We start from the raw sequence: 20,899 nt of genomic DNA, 5'->3' as shown, positions 1-20,899 counted from the left end.
CATGGGTATCGAAAAAAGCAATGTATGCTTAATTTTTAAGAAAACAATCCCAAGTATTACTGGACGATTTGATTCATCGCGAGTTTTGTATATTTATGGAAATTTTGCTTATACCCTCAAAAAAGGCCGATAAACACGCTTTGTTAATAAATTGTTTTGTTTTTTTTATTGAAAAAATAATTGGCACAGTATGAATGATTAATCCAAGAACGGTACAATTAAGTCGGTGCACAACCCTCGGTCTGTTTTCTGGAAATAATCAAAGCAGTTAAAATAAAATAATGGAAAGGGCGAAAAAACTGTACTGAATAATAAATTCGATCGCTATGATGAGAAAAACCACGGGTTGACACGTCACTCAACACAGTAAGAAAACATCAGTTTTATAGGAACGTGAAAATTTTCATACATGCTCACTTTACAAACCTTACCTTATTGATGCCCTTCTTCTGGAGTGTTATGTTTAACAGTTACAGTGATTAAAAACACCGAATTTTCCAGTCTTCGGGAGATTATATCTCTCTTATTCATGCTTTTTTTTGTGTTGGTCATTTTATTCACTATTTTGTTAGTTCCATCGAACAGTTCCCACACTCACGAATGTACTTTTGCGGGTAGAGATGTCTAGTTGTCGCTACCTTACTCCTTACAATATGTAATTTATTTTCATTGTGGCTCGATTAATGTAGGACTGATTAGAACAAGGAATGACAATACCTAAAGCCACAATGAGACGCGCGCTCAACGGCACGATGACCAACGATAGTTCTTGGGATCTTGCTGGTAGATATTGAACGTCGCCTATTCCTCTATCGGTTGCCACTACGTACTATAAATTATATAAAATGTTTCTCCAGTTCTAACCCAGAGCCAATGCTACGTAATTGTCTTTTTCCCGATTGATAGCCTCTTGATACCTGTTGCTAGCCTGTTTTGAATTATGTTTGTTAGTTCCACGAACGTTGGTCACATATTTTACTCATTACAAATGCATCTAAAATGAAATCTGTTTCAAGAGCACGCTACTACAAGACGTAAAACATGGAATCGGGTACTCTAAAATGAGAACGAGTTAACAAAAAACTAAAACACTTAACGCTGCCATCTTATGTACAGTTGTTCATCTCCTCTTCCACCTCCATCAGCTCCCTTGTCCACTGTGTGATGCCTTCGGCGGTGGGCTCGGCTTTGCAGAAACAATTTTAAGTCACTGCCTTTCCCTAGCCCTGGAACCAGAACCGGTAGCTGTTTGAGAGTTCTATGGGCTGCGCATGATCATAATGCACACAAATCGGGCAACCGGCGTTGCACATACAGAGGGAGATGGATTCATCCGGAAGGCTGCCGAGCGTTCTTTTACTTGCTCTTCTTCTCGACTGGATTCGGGTTTGGTTTGCCCCAAAACTTTGGATCCAAGTCACCCGGGACCTGCAAAATAAATTCCCCAGCAATATCCCCGACCGGTAGGTGCATTAGCGTTGGAAGACGTTTACTTTCGGCGTATGGGTAGGTATTTTCCAACATCCCCCACACTTTCTGCTCTTTGCTCCCATGGTGCCTGCTTTATGCTTATAATTAACGTTTGATATTTACAAATGAAGTGCTGGATGGAGTATTAGAACAATGGGTGTAGCTAACTGCTCGAAAGAAGAAACGTGCTTTTTTATATTGATGTAAATATTTTTTTCTAGTAACGTTGCATCCCATTCATAGCCAAGAAAGCACAGAAACGAAGCACAAGTGACGATCGTTCATTTTTTTAAAATAATTTTTTACTGAAAACATAAAATGAAAAATTTGTATCGATTCTACGAAGTAACATCAATTAACCAAATTGTTTGTATACATACATAATAATATAAATTAAAAACGACTGTAGCGGAAATGAGCAAACAATCAAATTATGACGGTTGAATGATGAATACTGTTTAAAAAAAAATCCGAAATGAAATGTGAATGTAGTGTGACTGGAGGACTAACACACTTAGAACTGAAATGACCATTGGTGGTAATGCTAACGTGCTGCTCCTGGTTACTGCCTAAAAGGGACCCCCACTGATAGTAACCGACCGACCCGATCAACACTACGCCGATTATTTACGAGTTGTTGGGAAAGAAGCGACACTCTCCGTTTGAACCGTTGAGCAGGATCTGCTTTCCGTTCGGTGGGCTTCCACCCACGGTGCTGTCGAAGGAATCGTCCAGATCCGGCTCGTTCTGGAAGAGAAGGGACGGAAGGATTCGATTCGATTCCCCAAAAGGACGATGGATGTGGGAGAGGGTATTGCAAATATTGCGGGAATGTGACCACCCGGGTGCCAACCGTTCGAAAAGGTGTAATCCGTTAGTGAAAGAGGGAGGGGAAAGGGGAAAGAAAGGGTGAGTATAGAGAAAAATTTCGAATGTTGAATGTATGCGCCTCTGGTTGCGCCTACGAGCTAGGGTTAGTACAAACCGGATCAGTTTCAAATTTGTTTAAAAATCAGCGACAAACAGGAAGAGGGGAGCAATGGAGAACAATGTGGAGCTAGTGTAGTGTCTGAAACGTTGATCATTTGCGCACGGTGTCATGCAGTCACTGTTGGTAAAGTATACGCACAGTAATAGATAGCGACGAAAATTTAAACTACACCAGACTCTTAATTGTCCGCAGTAAAGGGTGGTATGATAAGCACGAATAAGCCAGCTCCTTGAATAATCCCCAACATGTTCCAAAAATCTGTCGGAGGTCCGCGATAGCCGAGCGGTTACGCCAGTTTGTAAACCAGCCGTCGAGGCGTTTTCTTGACGGCGTGGGTTCGAATCACCACCCGGGACCGAAACCTCTCGTGTACGGAAAGGACTGACCATTCACGCACGTATGCAAAGGGAAGAATATCTAGTAAGCCCTTAACGAGCGGGCATTCATTGAAGTATTGTTAGCTTTTTTTACAGCAGGAAAGCGTAGGGGCCTAAGAAAAAAGCCCCCAACCATTGGTACTTTATGTTGGAACATTTCATTATTTTCTTCCTTCTTTTTAAGTAAGCTATTAAATGATTGTTCGAAAGTAAAAAATACGTATTACAAAAAGAATTAATACGTAATCCGCACTCAAATAATCGGGAGTTTACTGTAAATGCCAGAAAGGCTCTCATCAATATCACTGAGGCGGCAATATTTTCTAAAAGCAGCTCCCCACTTAAGTATTCAACCCAAACAGCAGTTAAAAAATAAAAATAGTCCAATGTTACTGTGCGTATGTTTGATTCAGCAAACTGTATTGTTTAACAGGAAAAAAATTTAAACCGTGGATATGAGGACAGAACACGACGATCGCTTGAACAACGCAACAAACACAGGCTACACTGACTACCTACTTTAACGGACTCGTTTCGTTTGTTAACTAACACCGTTGACTTGTTCCTCCCTACCGTAGCAGCGGAATGTAGCAAGTTGAGCTGAGTTATGATTAAAGGGGGACAATTTATATCTACCAAAACCACCAATTAGCCACACAACGCAACGAACAACAAATTATACAAACAACAAACAAAGAGTGGGGCGAGTTAATAGTGCAACAGTTAACGTACTTAGGTTAAAAATAGCAGGCACCAGGATAACACAGAGCAATTGGGTTATGTCAGCGAGAGTGTTAGGTAAAGGACCACGTGCTGGAACCGCTTGCTTCACGTCCCCAGCCAGCCCAGATTCGAATTACCGATCGAAATAACGATGCTTACCTCTGGTTTGGCGCGATGCGTATCGACCGCGGTGATGGGAAGCATGATGTGTTCCACCTTGCAACCGTATGCAACCGGCGTCAGTTTAATGATCGTGTGGAGAGGCACTTTCAAGTATGGTAGCTCATCTAAAAACGGACACATAAAAGAACCATAAGACCAACGGAACCGAAATAAAGAAAGATGTTTTCCGAAACTGTCTCCCAGTTAATTCCCCTACCTGCCGATTTGTCCAAAAAGTAAGCCAGCACACACCGCAACACTGCCTGGTGGGACACGACCAGCACGTTGCCTTGCCGCTCCAGCTCCATCATGACCGGCTCGAGCCGCACGACCAAATCCTCGTAGCTTTCGCCGCGCGGGTAGCGATAGGCGAACTTGTTCTGATCACGCGCCTTAAACTCTTCCGGAAATCGTGTCTGGATGTCCTCATACGTCATTTCCTCGCAGATACCCTGGAGAATAAAACAAACACGAAAAGAAATGGTATTAACATTGAGTTTGACCGTTGTTTGTCACTAGGTAACGGGTGCGTTGACTTACTGCATCAATTTCGTTGAGAGCCTTCCAGCGTTCCTGGGGAGCGTTAACGTCCGCCACCGTCTGGATGGTGCGCTTGAGCCAGGAGGTCCAAACGCGCAACCCTTCGATCTGCTGCTCGTCGATGTATTTTGCCAGTGCCTGCGCGTAACGTCGACCCCGTTCGCTGAGGTTCGAATCGCCGCCAATCAGTCCCTGTAGGTTATGCTCACTTTCGCCATGCTGATATCGTAGTAGAAAAATAAAGAACACCGTGCAAAAATTAATGAAACTATACCACTTTTGCGTGTACCAACCGTTTGAAGCTACTTACTCTCGTTAAATAGATCGTCCTCGGGGTAATGTGAATGTTCATCAGGTAGTAGACGATCCGGGACTGTATGTGTCCCTCGTGCTTATGCACGACCACCTTTTCTCCTGTGTTGTAGATCTTCATGTAGGAAAGGTCCTTCTCAAGCTCCTCGCTCAGCGGTTCGTACCGCTCCTGGTAGTGCTCGATACGCAGCCGGAAGTCGGACAGTGCCTCCTCCATGTTCATGTTGCGGTAGTCTGGGCTGCTTACTTTCACTTCCTGTGCACATTAGGCCGGGTAAGCCGGGTGGGTAGGTATGTCCAAAAGGTCGTACACAGGTGTGTTTACATCCATTTAGTGTGGTTGAACGAGGAATGAAACGAAAAGGAGACACAGAAAAACATTGGGTTAGTAACTGCCGGGGGGGATCTGGAGTATAGTTTGATCACAAAACACAATACAAATACAAAACTGGAGCATGAACAACTTTTGTTTTGGTTAACAAGATTACATAAAAATATGATTAATCTTGAAGGAAGCTAACGAAGTTACAGAAATTCTGGCTTGCTTAATAAGTTCCTAATGCGTTCAGAGAGGTACAACAAGTAAATGCATTATGGACTGGTTTTTAATCTCAGTAACCAGTTCAATTAAATATCCCATCAACGCAGTAGGAGTTTGGAAAACAATTGCTTTGTTCATGAAATTTGCGATCTACTAAAATCACCCTATAATCGAAATTACTTACTAAACCTTAATCATGAGTAAAATAATAGGAACCAGAATAAAATCATTAGAACAAGAGCGACTTTTGGTGAAAGCCATAGTAACGGTGGCTCTACTGGCTTCGAACTGCGACAACATATCGATAGAACAGCTGCAAAGTGTTCTTACGTTTCTAGAGTCTGTCCGGGACGAAGCAACGTCGTACGGGGAAGTGCTACCGAATGTGGACAAACTGTTGTCAGATATGCGATCATACACGAAGAGCTCGAAACAAAAGTACTCGTGAATTACACGGACCATTGATGGAACACTCGGAGACGAAAACGACCATTGTTAGCTACAAAGAGTACAGCTTGCAATTACTACGGGCAAGAGGAAGGGGGGTTTGCCAGGTTTTTGTAAACCATATCCGGCAGTGAACAGTGAAGCACACAATAGTCACCTCGTTCGAAAGCAGTGGCGGATGATGCTCCAAGCCACTTAGTTTGACCTGGGATGATGAATGGAAAAAGTAAATTATTTTCGCCACCTGATTGATCCATCCAACCATCCATAACAAATTTTGTTTGAATCTATGTTGGCGAATTAGCTATCTCGAAAAGGTGAAAAACATTTGCCTCCTAAAAATGTATTATCCATTCGTGTCAGAAAAGGCTTACCATGATGTTTTGTTCGATAATGCTCGGATCATCGCAGACCGATTCGACGAAGAACAGCTTGTAGCCCATCTTCTTTACCACGATCTCACGTATCATCTGACGACGGTCGCGGGTGGAGTTTGTCGCGTCAAAGACCTACGAAGAAGCAGTAACGAAACAATTTTTTGTTAGAAAAATGATCAAATAATAGTATTTAAAATTACCGTATCTTTCGTAAAAAAACATTAATATTGTCGCTAAAAAAATGGCAACAATCAACATATGATAGCGTATGCTTTTAAGAATTTCATTTCTTCTTTATTATAAGCATGGTAGAATAGAATTTCCTTTTCCCCACACGGTATGAAACTGGTGAACCTAATCAACGGTTAGTGTGATAGCTTCTTTACACGGTTTTAATCGAAAATAAATAAACATAGCACAATCTATATCAACGAACAACCTAATCTGAGCGAACCGAGATTAAAGGCCACACTGCACCGACTTGGAGGAGCTTGGAGGGCTCCCTTGCAGCCCCTTGCCCGTCAAGCATATGTGCGCTTATCTCCCTGCAGTGTCCGTAAACAACGTGCTTGCACGGGGTTCTCAGGTGTCGGTCCTGTTTCGTCGTTAGGCTAGCTTTGCATCCGGCAACTCAATGGACATGAAGTTCCGCGTGCTATCAGCATTGTGATACTTCAAGTGAAGTTTTATTTGATCCCGTGTGGGGTACCGATGATTGATCACCGTTCCGTCATTACTTTCCCCCGTCTAATATGATGTATCGTGCCAAATCAAATACTTCAAAAGGAGTATAATCTATTAATAATTATGAAAAGAGCATACCGCCACTTCTCCCCCATTCTCCAACCAGTTGCACACGTCCTCCAGCGCCAGCTCAGCGCAGTGCTGTCGGATGGCCATCGCTTCCTCGTTGTCCGGCCGGAAAAACTCATGGCTCCGATAGGCGTCGGTCGCGTGCCGTCGGTACTCGCCCAGGTTGAACACCTTTGTGTTGATGCCGATCCAGTTCAGGTAGCGGGACAGCTTCTTCGAGATGTACGTCTTGCCGCGGGCCGGTAATCCGACCATCGCAATCACATGCGGGCTGTTGACGTAGTTGGCCCGTTCGCCTGAAATGGAGAGAGAGAAAGGGGATAACTTTAGCAAAAAAACTTTCGCTATTGTTTTCTGCTTGGAACCGAATCTTCCCACCGTTGCCGAATGTTTCCTTGTTCAGAAACTTCCACCCAAGGGAGATCATGTTGTCGTTCGATTTCTTTTCATCAGTTGCCATAGCGACCTCAAAATGCAGGAAAACGATTATGCAAAAACCAGTTTTACAACGTGTAAACCCGAGTTACGGCAGAAGGTGCTTTCTTTATTGATCCACTGATCCGGCAACCAGCAGTGTCTAATTGTCGTTCTTATTGCCGTCAGATTAAAAATTAAATTAAATGTTAACAATAATTGCCCAGCAACGTATGGGGACAACGTTTTCCACTTTCGTTTACTTTCTCTCCACCGTTTGGGTTTTCGGCACTAAATTATTCGCGCTTCTCTGCTTTAAGCTCCACGATATTAGATAACGATGGGGCGGGTTTTGGCTAATTTAGAATGTGCCACGAATCAATCGGGCAGCACGCACGCGAATATTACAACTTTTAAACAATCGAAACACACTACAATTTCGAACCGGAAAACTGATAAACACAGCACGGCAACAGTGGAGAAATATGTCCGGCGATTGGGAGTCCGACGAAACCCCACACAAAACTGCACAAAACAAAGTTCTAGTGTTGGCAGAATCGGGATTCGGAAGATTCGAACATTCGATCCCTAGACGGATTCCAAAGATTCGAATCCCATTTGACGGATTCTAAAGATTCGAATCCCATCTGACAGATTCTAAAGCAGCTCGTAGACGTCACATATTAATCTGTGCAGATCTCGGCTTGCTTAAAGATTTGGATCCCATTTAACAGATTATAAAGATTTGATTCGATTAAGATTCGAATCAGATTTGATTGGTTTGGGACTCGTTTTGATTCGATTCTGACATGGCCCGAAACTGTTTGAATCGACTCACAATGATTTGAGTCGATAAAACTAGTCGATCTAGAGACAACAGTTTGTGCTTTACTGTTTCAGTGACCCACGATGGATTCAATTTGAATGATAACGCTGTCATATTTGTTTTTGAAACATAATAAATAATAAATGCTACCCGGTTGACAGAAATTGACATTGTTGCTGGTACTATGTAGTTCCAGCAAGAGTCCCAGAAAAATTTGAATTTTTGTCAACCGGGTACTCTTCTTGGAATAAACTTGGGTAAGTCAGTTAGTCTGCATATTCCCAAAAAGGACTAGATTGTTCGTGTTGTTTTAATACAATTAGAAGAATAATGTCAACTATACTGATATTCTTATGCAAATCATTCATTGAATTAAACACATCATATGAAAAGCGGCATTAAATGAGCATGTATGATATGACGGATTCGGAGATCCGGATCTCAGAATGCATTTGAATCGAAAGATTCGAATCCCACAGGGGATTCAGTTTCCCCATCACTAAATCACTCGACGGTTTGACAACTCTGATTCATCGCAGATTTCTTCGCTGCTTTGAGACGCTCACAGCGATCGCTTTGCGAGTCACAAGTTTCGAGTCACTTTCGAAGCCTCAATGTGAGTTTAATGCAGTAAGCTGTCAACGGACGTCGCTCTTATGTTTGAAATTACCGTTTTCCTACCATTCAAAACATGGCATTATAAACCAAACATCTATTTTTAACTTTTTAAAATGGATCAACTTTTTTTCTTTTTTTTAAAAAATGATAAAACTAAAATTGGAAAACTTCAACTAATGAAAGAATGAGATTAAAAAAGATTGTACAATTTTTTTTATGATTTCTCAAATGGTTTCTTTTCAGATACGCAATTGCATGCAGATTCATTCAACATTTGCGTGTACTGCAATTTGCTCCACAATTACCCTATTTTCTGCGGACAGCTTTTGTGTATCGTTCAACATTTTTCAACCAACAATTTGCTTTCCAGTATCGTGGATCCAGGACAATTTATCCCCCTGGTCCTGCCAAGTTGTGTCGTGCAATAATTGAATCGAGCGCAACGTTTGCTCCATGTAATTTTTGGGGGGCAGAATAACAAAAGCCTTCGTTAGTATCACATGTACTTTGATCATGGTATTACTATTATCAGTTCGAGATCCTTGAACCTATCAAACTGCCAGACTGACAAAGTAAACTATAAAAATATGAAATATTTTCAGCATCTTGATCAGTGTAACTTAGTAATCGCGCACACAAACACTTTCTCTCAAGCACCCTTGTTTACCTCTCTTACTCGCATAACTAGTAGACAAACACGTGCGCAAGCCGGTGGCGCGATTGTTGGCATCAATTTGCAATTCCGAAGTCGTGTGCACGCTGCACTCATTCAACTGGCTCATTGGAAAACATTGTGATTTTCGCGCTACTGCAAATTTTGCATCAATGTATTTACCAACCAGACCAGCGAGTAGTCTACATTCCGCAGGCGGTGGTTGGATTTAAAATATTTTACTTTCATTTTTTTATGTCAATGTTTTGAGTTACATATGGAAAATAAGTTAACTTGAATATTAAATATATCGAATCCAAAAAAAAAGTAGATACCCCAGTAAAATGCTAGGCGCGATGAATTGCCGGTAAAAAGGTTTGACAGTGCGAGTGACAGACAAAGCGGGAACACAACTTGCGCACGCGGTTCCTATGACACGACGAAGATCAAACCGGATTTGAGGAGTTCTGCCTTCCTGTGTCCAACCTCCTCACAAACCGACACTACCTAGCGACACATAGTATATCCATTCGAACATTCTTCGAAGTTTTTTTTTCTATTTATTTTTTGACTGTTTCGAGCGTCACGCAAACGCAAAATGTGGGTTTTTTGGCGCTCCGTAACGGCTGAACGCAAGTTTGCGATATTTTTTGTCACGTGATTGGAGCGTGTTCGTTTCTGGTGGATGAACAACAATTACGGACCGGTTAGAAGACATAACAAACGACGACGAAGGTAGTTATTAGTAGCAAAAACATTGATCAGCAAAAGACGATTTTTTAATGAGTGATAGCATTTAAATTTGATTATTTTTCTATTTTACACTTATTTTTTTTTTAATTTGATTATTCTATTTTTTTTAAGATCTTTCATCGAGCTTCAAATAGCTTCATTCAACACATTTTTCACGCCCAACACTTTCATCAAATTGCAGTAAATATTGTAAGAATGTTGATGGACTGTGGGGGTGCTAAGTAATAACGTTCTTACGTTTGTTACCTCCTAATGGTAAATCGATAATTGGTCGGGTAAACACCAACAAGGAATCGACCGTAGGTGCTAACAGGTGTGACTTCATGCCCCCAGAACGTGTCCCAAACACGTGCCCGGCGTGTGTCTTTAGCTCGCGGATATTTTTTTATTATCATGTCAATTTTACGGTTTTGATGAACCTGTTTGATCTAGATTTAATTTGATCGTGTTCCACGAAACTGGTGACATGAAAATTGCACCTTACGTAAATGTTTTAATAGACCATTTTTAATTGTTTTTTTTTTTTCAAACTGCAATCACGACTTACCCTGTCGCTTAAAAATAAATCGAGCACGAAAGAAAGATTGACAGACTGCCACGAGAATATTCACTTGTCATGTACTTGTTAGAAGCTACCAACAACTTTGCTGGCCGGTATTGTAAAATTATCGCACGGCAAATGAATGTGTATATAGTGTTTTGGGATTTTGGAAGTATAAAACGTGTTTCTTGCTTCAAATGAAACCAGCCTACAAAAGGCGGTAGGTATTAACGAGGACAAAGGATCGTTACCCTATGGAAGTTTCGGTATCTATCGGTTAGTATAACCGATACCATGATACCGACCGGATTGGAATGTCTAGGTCAAGAACGCGTGTCGCACCATAACGAACCGAATCGAAATATACGACATAGGGGGTTCTTTCGGTCGACCTGTACGAAGCCAAACTGCGCAGGTGATCATAAAATTACGTCTCAATTGAATTGATTGGGCAGTTTGTAGCATGATGATGTTGCAAGTTGGTAACCGATACGGTCGATAACCCCACGACAACATATGATCCATCGTAAAGTAAATGTAATATGTTTTAATATCGTTTGTCTTCCACAATTCTTCTACTAATCTTAAACATTCTGACATTATTATCAACGAAATCTATTAACGTAATTTCAAACGTTCAGTACGTTATTCGGCGAAAGAAATCGATAGAACAACCAGCCTCAGTTCGCCGATGCACCAACAAGCGCAATAGTGCAATACCGAAGCGCATTTCCTAACACCGTTGCAAGGGCGGTTCCGCCGTCAAGTTGTTTATCATAATTCCTTCGAGCAATGGCAACGTCGGGGATGGAAAAAAGGAAAACAAAATCGCGGGACAGAAAAATAAACGTTCAACCCCTTTCAACACCGCGGTGTTGAACTTACGTGCTAGAATACTATGCAACGTTGAGTTACAAAATGCGTCATACTACTCTGTTACATGAGTCACCGTGCACGTGCAAAGACCAGAGCAGAAGATCCAGCACTGGAGAATCTGATATTAAGGTTAACTTTAACTTTTTGACAACAATTTTTAACATCAGTCGTTAAACTGTAAGAACGGATGACGCAATTAAATGTCGATTTTTGTACCTTGGATCTTGATGTAGCGTGATTTGTAAAATATCATCTTCTAAGCAGAGGCGGATCAATTTATTCCGGGTTCCAAAAGGTGGGGTAGTTGAGGCCCTCCAGACATTTAAATTTCCCTCAATATTTCTATACCAAAGAACATAGTTGGAATATTTTTTTTTATAGGAGCTTGCAATCCATTATGCATGTTTGTTGTATTATCATCTGGCTTTTATGTTAACCAGTAGAAATAAATTGTAAAAGTAGTATTACTGTTATATAAATTATATACTTAAGTATAAGTACTTGGAAAATAACCAGAGAAGAATTAAAAAAAACGCTATAGTTTTAAACCCGTTTTTTTGTTTTATAATTTCCAATCAGATTTCGATTCAGATTCGATTTTCATTTTTTTCTATAAATTCATAAACAATATGATACAACTTAAAAAATCCATAATATTCAACTACAATCTAAATAAGTTTAAAAAAATCCCTACAATCCGAATCATGCTGTTTTATTATGGCCTCCAAATCCTCAACCGAGACGACATAATAATTTTCTGTTGAAAATTCTCTTTCTAATACTTTTTTCATTCTCTCTTCATTCTGTTCTGTTTCTTTTAACAAATTCAAATCTATTCAACTGTTAAAAGAGGATATTTGTTTATAAAGGTTCAAAGAGCTACCATGTAATATTTTGAATTTTAATAGTCGCTCCCTTATGCTCCCCGCGTCAACGCAGTCTGGTGATAGATAGATCCGCCTCTGCTTATAACCTATGCAGTTCGTCAGTATTGTTTTTCAGAACAGTGACAATCCCCCCAGTGAATTCCATTTTTATGCAGTTATTATCAGAGTTCTGCACTGACATTGATGAAACATCCAAATCAAATGTCACTGCCAATGTCATGGCTATTTTAAATGGAGCTAAAGTTGCTGGCCAGGAATGATAATGTCCATCGCCGCCAAGGGTACGCACGGGCGCTAGGCAACAAGTTCCCAAAAAGAAGGACGCTATCGCCAATCACTTTCGCTTTACGATGGGACGCTGTCTTCGGTGTGCTGTACACCTATCCCCCAGCCAGCCAGCTCACCAAGACGGTGGGTAGGCCCAAACCGAAACGGTACTGATAACTGGGCTAGAGCCAAACAAAACACACCATCCTCCGGATGATGCAGTTCCCTGTTCCCACACACGAGCGGCGTGGCGAGCGGTTCTGCCACGACGTAATCGATTACGAGTAATCAGAGTGCAATAATGTGGAACCGTCCATCGTCACCGGCACGACCTTGTGCGCTCATCGGAAGATCGGACGCCATTACAGGCGCTATAGGCCGCGATCAGATCCGACGACCATCGTTCAGCCAATTCGCGGAGGGCGTATCAGTGTCAGTTTGGACAGAGAAGCTACTAAAAAAAATGCCACAGATAATGGGCCTGTGTGGAAAGTAGTACGATCCCAACACGTTGTTTTGCGCTCAATGGCGTCTGATTATGCGCTCTACTTTGTGTCATGTGCGTCATTAGAAAACTCGCCCGTGATTACCGATTGACATTCACTCTCCGGACACCGGAACTGATAGCTTGACTTCTAGAAGTGCTTGAAAGCTAGATCCATGGTTCAACATGTCAACATATTTTCAACTTTCACGTTAAATATATAACTCCTTTTAATCTTTCAATGGCGATTACCTACAATAGGCAAACAAACCAACATCAGCTAATCGCCAGAATAGGTCCTTCTAAAGGTCGAACGCATAAACCAGGAAATCTTCAAGTTTAACCATGTCCACGCAGTTGCAATAAGGTTCGCGGGAAAGATAACCACCGGAGCGAGGTGAGTAGTCGATTAGTAAGTCTACAAATACGCCACCGTACGTTCGCCAGTTTCAGGTTCAACGGCTGCGAGTCATTGTGGGGAGGTACTGCTCCACGGTGCTGTAAAACACGCCACCCTATGGGCGATAAGCTGATAACAGTCGTTCTAACGTAATTGTAGCGAAGATAGACCACAAACGCGTACTACTACCGGGTACTAAAGAAGCTTTTGACCGGAAAAGGTCGACGAACGCAAAAAAGGAAGAGGTTCCAACCTTAAGAGATCGGAAAAGTTTGTGTTTCCTAATACCGACGTACCACCAACTTGCTTATTTCGTTGTCAAGGAAGATGATTTTGTTCTTTTATAATTCCTGCAACCATATTTGATATCAAACGGTGTTTGGCGATAAACATCGTAATCTTGATCGATAAGCCATAACACACAACGGAATTCAAGAAGTCCATGGATATCATAAATATCATACTCCATCATAACGACGAAGGTTGAGCTATTGCGAGTATTTTAAAACACTTTGACACCGTAGTAACTCATTAGTAACTTCAACTTCCAACTAGAGAAATGAAAAAGCAAAAACTGAAATGGATCTATTTCACCGATCGATTAGCTTATTTCTGTTTGAATTGATGTCAATGTTGGTCCCCACGCAGGCCACCCCAATAGTAATTAATTGTTCCAAAAGGGAAAAAGAAAAGAAACAAGAACAAAGCGTCACGAACCAATCAATCAATAGAAAATTGACCGCGGTACGATCAACTAATTTAGTTGAGTCCAAGCTCATTAAAAATGAATCGTGTGAGAGGGAAAAAAACATCGATGTTGGCAGAAGAGTCATGTCTGGTGTAAAATTCGTTGTCATGGAATGAAAGCCAATCAACAGGAAAGATTATCCGTCCGATTGACGAGCGGACACACTAATATCCCTTATCGTAGGTAATTATAGTGCCTATGGTTTTAATCACACCTGTCCTGATATTTTATTTCTATATCGAATATTTCTATTCGAAGTTCATTTATGACAAACAAAATTATCCTTCTTTCACCCGTTTTTATTGAATGCCACAAATTCAGGTTTGTTTCCAAAGGATTCAAAGGCAATTTCTACCGCTCCAATGTTGGTAGCGTACACTTATTTCAACGAACCAGACGCCATTTCCGTTCACATTTACTCATAATGGGTTCAACGTTTTTCTTCGTTTCATCTCCCAATGCGAACCAACATGTTGCACATGTAAACAAATGGCCGAAGAAGGTATGAATGATTGCCCTCGATCGTGATGAAAAAGGAAGCAGTTCTATTTTTTCGCTATACTGAAGTGAAAAATAAATCATCAACCCACACACATATCGTTTAGTTCGTCACTAGTATCATCATCGAGATCATCATCATCGTCAACGGAGACGAATTTGGGCAAAGTGAAAATTCGTACACTATGTGGTTACAATGTCGTAGGATCTCGCTGCTCCAATGGACCGCATGCCATCACCCATCCACAGACTAGAAGTCAACCTGTCGGCGTCCGAGCGAAGGAAGAGTGTACCATCAAGTTCAAGGGCAACCTGGCAACTACTAACTGGGTAAACTTGCTAACGACGTGCACACTACTTACTGAAGAGTGAAACTACAAACACCAGATGGTTTCCTCGAAAACAAGACACTGTAAAAGTCGGGGAAAACTACTTCTAACCCTTACGTACATAATTTACTCTACACGCTCGGGGTGCCAAGTGTTTTTATTATCTGTCCTGCATGTACCAAGATTTCATCGCTGTTTCTCTCGTGAGCAGAGCTAAAACTGCATCCGGCATTCTCTTTCTCTTGTCGGGGGGGAATGTAAACGAGATGAACATGATTCTTCATTTTTCTCCTAAGCATCCATTCAAACGATACAAAGAAGTCCCAACATTTCGTCCTTCTCTCGAGGCACACTAAAACCAAAAATCAATTAATAGGTTTTTAATTGTCACCACAACGACGGCATTGCCTTTCAGAATCGAAAAAAACATGGAATGACCTCGATCGTTGAACTCCTAAACATAAGTGAACTTGATCTCGGATAACCTCTTTAATTACTCCCGCATGGCTCCAAATGGAAGGTTGCGTCCGAAGTACCGAGCCACCATGTCTGTTTAACGCTTCCGAGAAAGATAAACTGCGTGCAGTTCCTGAACTGTCGGCATTTGGGTTTTTCCTATGCTTGTTAGAAAACGGTTTCGATTAGATGGGGCAAACTATCGAACCAAACCAAGCCCAAGAGAAAAGATCGTATGCTTTTAGTTTCTACAATTCTCTGCCTTAGCAGATAATCCTGACAATGAATAGTAGCACTTTATGCTTAAGAAACATAACGCGCTTCTTGCCATAAGCTTGTATCACAAATGAGAGAGAAACTCTCTTCCAACCATCAGCATGATGTTTAGTGCTGCAAAGGTTGGACAGAAAACTCCATGGCAACCATAGGTTGGTCAAAGGTTGGTCCATAGGTCAAAGCAATCCAAGCATCCCTGTTACAAACATTTTCTGGTGGAGTTGAAACTTTTAAAAATTTAAGGAACTACGGGGTAAATTAAGAAAAACTAAAAAATAGTCTTTATTTTCTGCTGCTTGTTGAAGAGTGTACACGTTGTGCTTGTAACAGAGTATAACGGCCGTTTTCCGCTTTTCATCTATTTTATGTTTTATCTAACTCGTATTTCGTTCCTTTTCCTCTAACAGATGCTGTTAGAGGGGTTTCAGACTCACTACTTGCGTTGTAGGGCAAGTATACAACCATGTGCGAACAATGCTATGCATGGATGGTACTAACTGTCCAGGCAATGTCGGTCTACATTCCACGTGACGAAGGAAAACAAATAGAGCAAGGACATGTACAAGAGAAGTACGTGATACGGACAACCATTCCCGAACACAGTGGAGAGAGTGAAAAGCTTTATGTTAGCTGGTAGAAAGAGATTCAATGGTGCAAACATGTTTGTTTGAAGGTCAAGTAATGGTTTAATTAAACTCATCTTATTTAATCAGGAATGGTAAAGATACAGATCATTCGGTCTTGTTTATTTCATTGACTCAAAAACATAATTTGAGAAGCATAAAATCATCTGCAACAGAAACCACACTTATGGAACGGTTCGAGTGAAGTTTATGAACAACTAGCTCGAAGCCCCGGCGAAGCTCGGGGAGGAAAAATGTGACTAAAGTTTTTATTCTTGGTTCATTTTCTATGCTATATTTAGTTTGCTTACATACATATTAGTAGCAGTGATATCACGCGAAAATTTTCTTTCATCAATAGTCTAGGGGGCTAAGTGCATGGGTGTTGTTCCGGAGGATCGGAGTTCGAATCTAGGCTGAGAAAAACTTTTTTGTTGACGGTTGTGAAATATTTTTTCATGAATTTTTTAGATATTTAATGTAATTTTTCAAATCGGATAATAGTGCATGGGTGTTGTTCCGGAGGATCGGAGTTCAAATCTAGGCTAGGAAAAACTTTTTTGTTGTCGGTTGTAAAATTTTTTTTTCAGGATTGTTTTTAGATATTTAATGTACTTTTTCAAATCCGATCATATTTTGATACATATTTTTCAAATTATCATAACCATTATTAAATTAAAAGTTTGGTGGTTCAATTTATTCACATATCCATATATACCTGTATTTTCGCTATGGTGTCCATTCGTACAACTGGTGTACTGGTAGTGGTGCTCGAGCCTTGTATCAGAAGTTTGGTGTTCGAATCCCGAGTGGGAAATCTTTTATAGTACGAAATAAAATTTTTCTTCAAAATCTACGTTTGCCATTCAAGTAGCAATATTTCCTCGCTATTTCTAACTTGTGCTATGGTTCCTCGGCAAGACTACGGCTTCGCTCTTGGTAAACCCGTGTTCGAGTCCCGTTTCCACTTAGAGTCAGATTGTAAAAAGCATGCTTCCGTGCACTGTAAAAATGTAGGGTTTATTGCCACATCTCATCACGGGACTTTGAAACTGAGATTTATAAAAATAAAGACTAGCTCGAAGCCCCGGCGAAGCTCGGGGAGGAAAAATGTGACTAAAGTTTTTATTCTTGGTTCATTTTCTATGCTATATTTAGTTTGCTTACATACATATTAGTAGCAGTGATATCACGCGAAAATTTTCTTTCATCAATAGTCTAGGGGGCTAAGTGCATGGGTGTTGTTCCGGAGGATCGGAGTTCGAATCTAGGCTGAGAAAAACTTTTTTGTTGACGGTTGTGAAATATTTTTTCATGAATTTTTTAGATATTTAATGTAATTTTTCAAATCGGATAATAGTGCATGGGTGTTGTTCCGGAGGATCGGAGTTCAAATCTAGGCTAGGAAAAACTTTTTTGTTGTCGGTTGTAAAATTTTTTTTTCAGGATTGTTTTTAGATATTTAATGTACTTTTTCAAATCCGATCATATTTTGATACATATTTTTCAAATTATCATAACCATTATTAAATTAAAAGTTTGGTGGTTCAATTTATTCACATATCCATATATACCTGTATTTTCGCTATGGTGTCCATTCGTACAACTGGTGTACTGGTAGTGGTGCTCGAGCCTTGTATCAGAAGTTTGGTGTTCGAATCCCGAGTGGGAAATCTTTTATAGTACGAAATAAAATTTTTCTTCAAAATCTACGTTTGCCATTCAAGTAGCAATATTTCCTCGCTATTTCTAACTTGTGCTATGGTTCCTCGGCAAGACTACGGCTTCGCTCTTGGTAAACCCGTGTTCGAGTCCCGTTTCCACTTAGAGTCAGATTGTAAAAAGCATGCTTCCGTGCACTGTAAAAATGTAGGGTTTATTGCCACATCTCATCACGGGACTTTGAAACTGAGATTTATAAAAATAAAGATTTTTAAATACTATACTATACAAACCGATAATCTGATAAAGTGTCTTATAAGCTCACACCATTTCAAACCGGTGCCTTTAAAGACCAATCTTCGGCTGTTCCTTCGGGCACCTGTTGTTCTTTCTTGGCATGGCAAGCATAGATGGATGCACTTTTCCCGCAGATGGGTGTTTTCTCCCCTCGCTGGGAGAAAAAGAACACCCATTCAGCAACGGAACAATAGCTAATTGATAACAAGCACGAGGTTCGCAAGTGATCGTGGCCTTGGCAAAAAAAAAACACACCCCAAAACATTAGCCATATTCCGAGAAAATGTGTCGTGTAAAAATACGCCCCACCAACCCAACCCGTCTGTGATACCCCTGAAGCTCGCTGAAAATCATAGGAACGTTAGAAAAAACGTGCCAAAAATCATGTACCAGACGAATGTTCGGTTAAAATTTCACTGATTCTATTTTTACAGCGGCCAAGTCCTTCCCGCAGTCCCGCATCTTATCATCCGGCCAGCGCAACCAGACAAGCGTAAGAAATCGGGCGTTTCTTAAACCTCCCCGCGATGTGTGTGAGTGTGTGTGTCTGTATCGCATCATCTTTTGCGGTAATGACGAACGTCTCTCGGTGCAAGCCACTGGTACACTCGCTTGTTACATGCCGACTCGTCCTATCATCCCGGCACACATCGACATCCCCCAGGTCGCGGGCCAACTTTATCGGAAATAATCGCTCTTTAGTTTGATTCCGTCTTCGGTCCCAACTTGTACGCTCTTGTTTTCTTCTCTTCCTGCTCGTGTGTCAACTCCTTGTGTCACGTTCATGGTCACACGGCCACCACCCCTCTGGCGGGGTGAAAAGTGCAAAGAAAACCCGCGCTTCCTTGGATTCACTCGCTGGGGTGGCGTGATTATTTCGCGGATCGGCCGTTTCTCTCGCACTCGCCCAACCATAGCACTCTAATTGACGTCCGTTGCCATAGTTTCCAGGCGCCGGATGGGGACCAATTGTGAGTGTGTGGAGTAGCAAACAACGAAAGGTTCCACTACGAACGGTGATGCCGCGGCCACTACGAAGATGCGTCCTCCGGGAGAAAGGAAAAAAAGACGGAAGCCATCCCTTCCTTGCACCTACCTCGTATCGGGAACGGTTTCGTTTGGATGGTTTCGGTCGTGGGGGGAAGCATTTTACGCGTGCCCTCGGACATCACGCTTGGACACAGCTGGATTTCACTAAGCACCTCACCGGGTTGCTTCCCGCTCTGGCTCGAAGTGCGCACCCGCAGCGAGCGGGACGCGATGGCAGCGGCCACGACGGCAGCGGTCGGTGCCGGACCGGACGGCGGCGGCGGCGACGTTGCCGTAGTGGCACCGGCGGAAGCACTCACAATCACGTCCATCTTTACCGAGTTGCAAAACTTAACTGAATCAGAAGCAAAGCGTCCCTGCTGGGGAAACACCGTTCGCGACTTGCAATCGCGCGGCGTTGGCATTCCGCGATAATGGCGTACTGTCTCTCTCTCTCTCTCATCAGAGAAACAAAACACAACAGATGGTGTGACTGAAAAGGTACAATAGCTAATACGGCACGCGCGAGCAGGAAAGCAGATGACAGCGATTCTACGAAACGCGAGAATATCGCGACTAAACAATGCGTGACAAGTGCGAAAGAGAGTGAGAAAATAGAGAGAGAGAAAAAGAGAGAGGGAGAGAGAAAGGAAGCACATTGGCGTCGCGACCTTGATTCGATGCCGGCATTAAAAAAACTCGTTTTGTTTACATTCCTCCTGACCGGTTGCGTTTCTCAACTGGAAGACGAGTATAACACAGCATTACTTTTATCAAACTCACAATGAAAAATGAAGAAAGATAAGAAAAGGAACGAGGTCCTGTTGGTTAACAATAACATTTAGCCTTATTCATTCATAAATGCTAGAAATGGTAAATTTCTACAAAAACTTCAGTGTACCTGAGATGCCGATAAAAATATCCTGTGGAAAGTTTTGGGTATTCCTTCCCAAAATTGCGGGTAATATTAATTTCGGATGAAACTTTCCATTCCCTTTCCTTGTCGGGAAGGAAGCCGCGATGGAAAACTACCGAAAAATAAATCCTTTGTGTTTACTTTTACTTTAATCCTCTTGTTGTTGTTGCTGTGTAGACTTTTATACTTCTTCCAGATTCATAAGTCCTAACGTTTTCTTAAAATGATAATTTATAATCATACAATGTGTTGGTGTGTGCGGGAGTTTTTCTGTGGTAAAGATGAACCATACGTCTAATTCAATTGTTTTACTGCTTTACACGTAATAGTTTAGCATAGCTGAGTTTCATGTTATCTTTTGCTTGCCATCTTTCATTGACGTGGCGGGAAATTGTAAAAGTTTTACTACTGGATCGCTTCAGTATCGCGACTGTGGAGAGTACGGTTTTTAGTTACTTTCTTTATCGAGTTGAACCTCCGTTTATTCTTACCAGATAAATAGACGAATATGAATATGATTTATGTTACCTGCCTGAACACACACACACACACCTTTTTTCGTTATAACCTATCCGCCAATGGTATGGTGGCCAT

General features: G+C 41.4%; 2 protein-coding genes across 4 annotated transcripts in view; both read right to left on the bottom strand.

The window, feature by feature from the left end:
• Positions 1-213: 213 nt before the first annotated feature.
• LOC131261077 (6-phosphofructo-2-kinase/fructose-2,6-bisphosphatase-like) lies at positions 214-19,721 on the bottom strand. Of its 3 annotated transcripts, XM_058262979.1 has the most exons (9): positions 19,457-19,721; positions 6,763-7,049; positions 5,938-6,072; positions 5,721-5,768; positions 4,574-4,831; positions 4,264-4,482; positions 3,941-4,175; positions 3,721-3,848; positions 1,680-2,217 (listed from the first exon to the last, which is right to left on the bottom strand). In XM_058262979.1, the coding sequence occupies exons 1-9, from the start codon at positions 19,719-19,721 to the stop codon at positions 2,098-2,100; spliced, it is 1,695 nt and encodes a 564-aa protein (XP_058118962.1). In that variant the 3' UTR covers positions 1,680-2,097. The 3 variants fall into 3 exon arrangements, with proteins under 3 accessions (XP_058118964.1, XP_058118962.1, XP_058118963.1); XM_058262981.1 differs by lacking the exons at positions 1,680-2,217; positions 5,721-5,768; positions 19,457-19,721 and adding exons at positions 214-1,428; positions 7,132-7,674; XM_058262980.1 differs by lacking the exons at positions 5,721-5,768; positions 19,457-19,721 and adding an exon at positions 7,132-7,674.
• Positions 19,722-20,659: 938 nt separating this feature from the next.
• The window catches only part of LOC131258543 (chromodomain-helicase-DNA-binding protein Mi-2 homolog), a 9,343-nt gene continuing 9,103 nt past the window's right edge, over positions 20,660-20,899 (bottom strand). Inside the window, exon 3 of the mRNA XM_058259879.1 lies at positions 20,660-20,899. This exon is cut by the window's right edge and continues 492 nt beyond it. The gene's annotated coding sequence lies outside the window, so the exon portion shown is untranslated.

Source organism: Anopheles coustani, chromosome 3, assembly GCF_943734705.1.
Source record: "Anopheles coustani chromosome 3, idAnoCousDA_361_x.2, whole genome shotgun sequence".
Classification (NCBI taxonomy): domain Eukaryota; kingdom Metazoa; phylum Arthropoda; class Insecta; order Diptera; family Culicidae; genus Anopheles; species Anopheles coustani.
The sequence above is the reverse complement of the archived record's forward strand: the minus strand, read 5'-3'. Positions and strand labels throughout refer to the sequence as shown.

What these genes read in the sequence shown, in the direction of transcription:
- LOC131261077 (XM_058262979.1), bottom strand. Translation starts at nt 19,721, where the DNA reads ATGGACGTGATTGTGAGTGCTTCCGCCGGTGCCACTACGGCAACGTCG. An exon ending in GAAACCGTTCCCGATACGAG is followed by an intron (nt 7,050 to 19,456) that starts GTAGGTGCAAGG and finishes TCTCCATTTCAG; the next exon opens with GCGAACGGGCCAACTACGTC. An exon ending in CTTTTTGGACAAATCGGCAG is followed by an intron (nt 3,849 to 3,940) that starts GTAGGGGAATTA and finishes GTCCGTTTTTAG; the next exon opens with ATGAGCTACCATACTTGAAA.